The sequence below is a fragment of the Charadrius vociferus genome, unplaced genomic scaffold (genome assembly GCF_000708025.1).
Source record: "Charadrius vociferus isolate BGI_N301 unplaced genomic scaffold, ASM70802v2 scaffold251, whole genome shotgun sequence".
In the NCBI taxonomy this organism is placed as follows: Eukaryota; Metazoa; Chordata; class Aves; order Charadriiformes; family Charadriidae; genus Charadrius; species Charadrius vociferus.
Window position 1 is genome coordinate 1,726,369 of NW_009646963.1, and position 7,496 is coordinate 1,733,864.

At 50.9% G+C, this 7,496-nt stretch overlaps 1 protein-coding gene across 1 annotated transcript in view; it reads right to left on the reverse strand.

The window, feature by feature from the left end:
- Positions 1 to 4,317, reverse strand: part of TEF (thyrotrophic embryonic factor) — a 16,652-nt gene extending 12,335 nt beyond the window's left edge. Inside the window, exon 1 of the mRNA XM_009895246.1 lies at positions 4,004 to 4,317. Within this exon, the coding sequence (XP_009893548.1) occupies positions 4,004 to 4,106 (103 nt within the window). The 5' untranslated portion in view covers positions 4,107 to 4,317. The remainder of the gene's footprint in view (positions 1 to 4,003) is intronic.
- Between the last annotated feature and the right edge of the window lie 3,179 nt (positions 4,318 to 7,496).

Consider the following 7,496-nt stretch of genomic DNA (forward strand, 5'->3'; position numbering starts at 1 on the left):
GCCGTTCCCAGCCCTCCAGTCCGTCCTTAAATATCCTGGTTCAGGATCCCGAGATCACCTTTCCCACATGACCTGGATTTAATCTCCTGCTGTCCTACATCATGCCCGCAGCAGCCGCAGCGGTGCGCCCTATATAGCGGTAGCAGGGAGAAGGACTTCACTGCGGCTGCTGGCGTGACTGGGAAGCTGGAAAGGGAGGGGATCTCTCCAAGTTCTTATGGTCACAAGCGATTCCTTGTGATTCCCCGAACAGCCCCCCTCTTCCAGCAACAGGGTGCCGTGCTGGGAGCTTCTGCCGAATGAATAAGCTTGCAGAAGTGACAGATGCTACAGCCACAGCCTTCTCCTGTCAGCAGTTGCTGCCTCTTGCTGCAGAAGGGCTGGCCGCAGCAAACCTACCGCATGGCGCTGCGAGCAGGGAAAGGAAAGGAAAGGCAAGGCAACCTCCCTGGAAAGGCCCCATCCGCACCCAACAGAGCCACAGGTGCCAAGGTGGAGATATCCTCCTAAGTTCCAGCAGAAAAGGGACCTCTTCTTCCCATGTAGACACTCAGGCATCTGCTTGGTTCAGCTGCTCTTCCGCAAACAGACATTTCGTTTTGGTTGCGAGGCGCAATTTGACCTGACCCTTTCTAATAAACCCTGATGGTCTTTGTGACACAAATCACATCTGAATTCCTCCCTCTGCACCCCAGGAAAAGGAAGGGATTGGAAATCATGTGGAGTAGGTGCTTTCTCCCATAGGTGAGAAAGTAAGTAGGTGCTTACTACAACGAGGACTGGGGGATGTCTCCATCCAACCCAGTCAGACAGGGAGCTGCCCTATCTGCAAGCTACTTCTCTTGTGTAGGCTGGGAGGCTGAATCTGCCACCTCCTTTGCAGGGGACAGGGGTGGGACTCCTGATGCAACTCCTGCGTGCATGCTCCCCAACAGGGAGCTCGGAAAGGGCCACTGTGTTAGTACAGGCTGTGGTCCAGAGGCTGGAACAGCACAGGTTAATGCATCGTTTATCAAGGCTGATAAATCCAGCTGCAAGAAGCAGGCAGAAAAGGTCATGCTCTGCTGCCCAGTGTGCTCCAGGGCTGCTGCTCGCCCTCTGTGGACTCCCTCCCCTTTGCCAAGCTCAGCTGGCAGAAGAAAAAAGCACATGTATGAAAGGGAGATGCCACTTTACATGGGGCAATGAAACACAGATGTCGGACCACACATGACAGAGACAGCACACAGCTCGGCAAGGGGCAACAGGCTCACACCGATGCTTTTGCCTGGGAAACAGCCAGTGGTAGGTGGTAGATAGAGCACACAACCTAGTGAGTTCGGGAAGGAGCAGCTTCTAGGAATAGGGCAAGGGGATGTAGCCAAAGTGGGCAGGCTGCTGGCTTCCCATTCAGTTACAGCTCTCATGGTTGCTTTGTTCCATTGTTGTTGATGCTGGAGGCCCCCAGGGATCACGCTGTGTCTCAGCACTGTACAACGCTCCTTCAAGGAACAGGCTCAGTGCGCATCCCCCCTGCAGATCTCAACACTAACTGCTTTGCTGGGTACTGCCCATATGAATGGAGGTTATTAAAACCACTCAGCAGCCTTTACTCCAGGGCTCTTTCCTTTAGATCAACCATGTTCTTCCTCCAGCACATTTCCACCCACGCTGCACTGTGCTAAGGTTTGTTGTGCACCACCACTGGGTTGTGATGTTGCATGGAGAGGGTTTAGCCTGTGCAGTGTTAGTTGCTTGGCCCAAAGGCAGGAGGGGGTTCCTGGGGAGCATTCCTGTGGGTTCCCTCTCACAGCACCCTGCTTGGACATCAGCTCTGCCAGCAAGCAGGGAGGGTGCTCTGAGAGAGCAGGGAGGTTGCTCTGGCCTCCTCTGGGGATTAGGGGCTCAAGCCACTGCCAGCAGAAAGTGGGCACTGCACCATCAGCTGTACCTTCTTGGTTAAGCTAGTTTTTTACCATTTCTCTTTTGCTCTGTAGCTGAGACGGAAGAGGAGGACAATGAGATGTGAGGAGAGGAATGCAGTGGCCTTGGCTGTTACTGCTGGGAGTCTTGTCAGGGCCAGATGATGCAGAACAGCCCAGCTCTGATGCAGCAGGGAGGCAAGCAAGAAGTAGCGCAGCACGAGGCCCAGGAGGGGGCAACACATACACCAAGCCCCACTGGGAGGTCTGAATAGCATAACGCATTTCAGACAGAGGCCTGAAACCCAGCAAATCCAGACAAGTCATGTATAGGTATGGAGACCCAGGAGGAGAGAACTGAGCTCTGTGGGAAGACAGCCCTGATGGGAACACTGGCCTGGGGAGGGAGGCGGCATAATAAGGACAATTCTAAGGGTTACGGGAGGTGATGCTGAGAGGCAGGGTGGTCCTGGGGCTGAGGAAGAAAGCTGCCACAAAACAGCACTCTCAGCTGCCAAATAAGCCATATTGAGTTAAGACTAAATTATTCCCTCTGCAAATCATTGATCCCCCCTCTACCCCTCACTTCAACTCTTGCCAAACAGATAAATCTTGCCAGCACTCCTCCCTTGGATTAATTCAATCCACTTGGCTGTGGAGAGCAGAGATCCCAGAGAGGCAGCCAAACTTCATCTTAGCCACAGCAAGGCTCTGGACCATGTGAGCCTTCCTTGACCATTACTGCCCCCTCCCAGCCAGGTCTGCTTTCTACCTGGGTATCAGTCAGCTCAGAAAACATGCCCTGGTCCCCTCACACAGCTTCATACTGTGTGATATGTAAACACGCCCGTTAATGGCCAAAGTCTCAGCAAAGGAGAGAGCCAGCTCACAGGTGGCAGCAGTGGAGCAATGTGACAAAATGAGCCCCTTAGGGGGTATGGCAGCTCCACTTGCCCTATCAACCCGTTTCCCACTGGGAGCTGTGTGGGTGCCGAGGGCTCACTGTATTCCAGCAGGTGTAGGCAGCTGCCTTTCCTGCCATGAGTGCTTTAGTGCTGTAGCAGCAGCCTTTTCTCCTATTGACGCTGGACCAAGAGCAGGGTCCCTTTCCACGTTGTGCATCTGGCTTTTCTGCTCCCACCTCCTGGATCACGCTGCCCCTCAAGACTGCAGAGCCGTTTGCGTGTTCTACAACTGAAACTACCTACAGAAGAGCGAGTTCAGTGCACGTTTGTTTCTGTGAGTTCAACTCACTCGTGCCTAGACATGAGCTTGTTGAGCCAAGGTGTTCCCACACACCTCCCCAGAACTCGGCAGTGAACATTAAAACACAACAACCAAAAAGCAGCTTGCCAAGAGCATGTGGCATCCTATCCAAAACCAGAGAGTACCCAAGTTGTGTTATGGTCACTTGGAGCATGCCCAGCAATAGAGAAGTGCTCAGTCCAGCAACAGTGAAGTGTTCAGCATAGCAGAAGCCCAGACTAAATAATCTCCTGCATCCTTTCCATTTGTTTTCTCAGATGCTGCACGGAGAGTGGGAAAGCCTAGAAGTACAGAAGTACTCTTGCAAAGAAAACACATTTGCTGTGTTCCCTACCCCAGCTTTCCACTGATAAACAGCTGCATCATCAAACACAAAGTTTATACGGAGTCAGCCTGCCTCAGGCGGGCTGGGCTCCCTGGACAGTCTGCATCTGGGAAGAGGCAATGTCTGGAGTCTCAGCAGTTATTAACCATGGGACAACCTGGATAGGAGCGACTTACACGATTGCTACGTGAGTGTGGAGATTTGTGCCCAAGCCTTCTCTGTGCACAAAGCTTTGAGGGTTTCCAAGAAGTAGCTGAGCACAGAGATTAAAAGGATCAGGAGCTCAGCACTCTTGACTGATTTTGTAATCAATCCATTGCTGCCGTTTTTCCTCCTAGCTGCATAACATGCTCAGTGCCAGAACTCCCTGTCTGACTTGGACACTTGGGGGAAACACACCCTTGAAGGGCTTGCAGCAAACAAGATCTTCTGCCTGCTTCTCGCCTTGCAACTTAAGGAGTGTAAGAAGAAATCAAAACAGAAACCCCAGCATGCATTCCCTTGATCCTACCTGTCATCTTGTTGGTCCAGGGTAAGGAGTACTCCAGCAGGGACTTCAGGACTTCAGGAAAGTCCAGGGCAGCGGGGCCCCCAGGGCTGTTGCAGCTTGACATGTCCTGTCCTGGGACTGTGCTAGCACAGCTAAGGGAGGGCCAGCTGCCTGGCCACCAACGCTACACCCCACTCGCCTGGATGTTGTGAGAAGGGCTTGGAGGCGCCTGGAGTGGGCTTGCCAGACTACTCCGGCTGAGAGAAAAAACAAGGAGGAAGGGAAGGAGCCTGGCAGAGATGCAGTTTGCCTGGCTGTCTTCACCTCCCCCTCTCCCACTGTGAAGTGGCCAATTGTGGAAATAGCTTGCAGCCTCACAGGGCTGGGCCGGGCAGCTGGCCAGCGTGGTTTTACAGGGCCTTTCCCAGCCAATCCGGCAGCAAAGAACTGGGCCAGTTATCTAACTTTGCAAAGGCAGCACCCTTTTCCTTCCCAAGGTGTTATAACAAATATACATGTTGGGGGAAAAAAAAAGCAAGCGCACATTGTCAGGGGTACACACATCGGCAGCAAACGCAACAGCAGAGGGATCCTCTGAACGGCTCTCGAGAGGCTCTGAGGAGTTCCGAGCTGCACAGGCTGCCCCGTGGAGATACACATGCTGTCTGCATCTGCCTGCTAACTTTCCAGCTCTCTGAGATGCAGATAGTGACAATATTTGTATGTGATGCAACACTTACTCTGTGTCCCTCCTAAGTCAATATTGATAACAGCATAAGGCATCTTTCTTGTCAAGTGTGTATCATCCGCAAAATGCAGAATTTCTCTTCATAAGTGGCACAGAGTTTTATCAGAAAGCTGACAGCCTCCTCTTGGAGCAGCGATGTAAGGCAAGAGAGTTCATGCACCCTGCAAATACTCTGATAACAGCTGGTTAAGGAAGATCTTCAGCACGCAAAGCCCCTTCTCTCCTATTACTGAAGTTTTTTAGCATGGGGGGGGTGGATTAGAAACAGGAGGATAATGGTCTGATCTTTATCAGGATCTGGTTTGGGAAGGAGTATCTTACATGTGCTGTGGTCTTCTCTTTTGCTGGGTGTGATAATTAGAAGAGAAGTGCTTTTATTTCACAGTTTGCTCCTGTCCATTTTGCCAGGCTCAGCCTTACAGCACCAGTGCAAGTCAATAGGAACCAGGTATTCCTACACTGGTCTGTGAGCCCCAGCTCTCGGGGACAGCCCAGCAAAACTGTGCTTGACTCTGAGCATGGAAGTAGCCTGAGTGAAGTCAGTAGGACTTTTCTTGTGCCTGAAGTGAAGCATTTCACTGGCCCAGAATTGAGAGTCTTAAAAAGCGATAGGGTTTTGCTCACTCCTGACAGCATGGTGCTTGGTCCCATAAGGGAATGCATTTGATTTAACCCCACAGAAACCAAAAAGAAAGAATTACCTCACCAGGCTGGGTGGTTGGGAATTTCAGATTAGCTGGGGAAGTTTCATGATCTAGATCCCAATATAATCAGCTCAGAAATCACATGATAAATGCTTTGGTAGAATTCTTAATTACGATACAACTACATTACTACTTCTTGGGATTTTCCCTGTGGTTTGCTCCCCCCACACTCGTAAAGAGAATATAAGAAAGCAAACAGTGATAACCATCAGTGGTGATACCATTCCAGGAGAACAGTTCCCTACTAATCCCAGCCCATTACAGGGTCCTCCACTCACCCAAATGTGGAGCCAGCAGATGGACTCTGCAACATTCCTGAAAGTCAATGGATTCTGGCCACTGGGAGCAAGAAAAGCAATCACATCTCTCCCTCCTGGAGCACAGCCTGCCAGCTAGAAGGGCCATGTCCTTTCCCAAAATCTTCTGGTCAATTCTGTCTGGTCAAGGCAAAGGGAGCAGAGTCACTCAATCCTGCCAGTCATTGCTGACATTTGGGAGTGCTATGGTCATATATGCCTAGGCCTGCTTCTCATCAAATGATGGCAAGGTAAAATGACTGGGAATGTGGTAGCTGCCCAGTGCCAGGTGCAGCTGGACCTCCTGCTTTTGCCCCAGGCTCAAACTTGTCCTGAAAGCTGGACAAACATCTGACCACATGTCTTGAGGCTCCCAAGGACTTCACAGCAGCTGCTTGACTGATATTTATGGTTTCAGAAAATGAAGAAGTTCATTGAGAGGAAATTGTCACTTAGCATTTTGAATTATTAGCCTGCAACAGACATCTACAAGTTCTTTTTAAAGATTTGAGAGCACATATATCGTCTCGTGTTTGCCATGTCCACAAAGTCTCCTCCCAACACTGTGTATCCTTCTTGATTCATAATCCCTGAAAATCAAACTCCCGCCCAGGAGAAGAGCTTGGGTAACATCACTAGTAGAATGCATAAATGCTGCCCTGACTTCCAGCCCCAGGGAAGCAGAAACAGTTCTACGGAGTAGAGTCATAGCAGTGGGGAGTGTCCGTCTGCCCGTGTGTCCTGCCACAGAGAGCGCTTGAGCTGCTTTAGCAAACAGACTTGAAATGTTGGCTCTGGAAAGCTGCAGGCATGGCCACAGATTGCATCATTTGTGCTGGCTGCACTGTTATCAGATCAAATCAGATCGTTATTTATTAATATTGTACTCCCATGTTAGTGGAGGTCTTAGCAGCTCTGCTCCATCACTCAGAAGCCCAGTCAGCCCTTAGCAGCACATTTTCTCAGATTCAAACAGCCATTCAACTTACGCTTGCCTTAAGTGGGTGGCACACAGAAGAGGGCACCTAATGTGACAGAGAGGGCCAAACTCTGGGAACACCAATTTAAATGGCAGAGGCCAGGGCTACCTTCAGTGTCTTTTCTCTAGGTCTCCCAGTGCAGCTACCCGCACCACCAACAGTGTTGCTGGGCCCCTCGGCACGTTTGCCCAAGGAGCGTGTTCATCAGTGCCATGGCTGCACGCAGTCCCGACCGGAGGAGTTGGGGGTCCTTCAACATTTGCCTTGGTCCATGCTATCACTCCTTTTATATTTTCATTCCAAAGAGTTGGGTTTTTTAAGCACAACCAAATTCTTGTACCTTGCTTCCCCCTCTGCTTCGCTTCTCTGCAGTGCTAGTTACTTCTGTTGGTACCAGGGCATGTAAATGTCTCTTTTTAAACCCCTAATTCTACTCTTGTCTTCAGAGGGATCTCTTTATGGAGGTCTGTCATCAGGCTTGAAGCGCACTGGGAACTGCAGAGCACCGCTGCTCAGGTGTCATTGGTAGGTACAGTGTTCCTGACAGTTTGAGAGCCCAGGGAATCATTTTGGACATTCAGACTTCTCTGATACAACCCTGTTCATTACAAGGAGCTGGGCAAGGTGACTCTCCAAGTTGCCATTTTTCCCTCAGCCCCAGGAGTGCTGCCTCAACTCCTTCACAGGGCCATATCCACAGTCCTTCTGGATCTGCCTTTCCACTGCCTCCCCTCCTGCCGGCGTCTTACAGCAACCCTCAGCCTTGAAACAAGAGACAGCGGCACA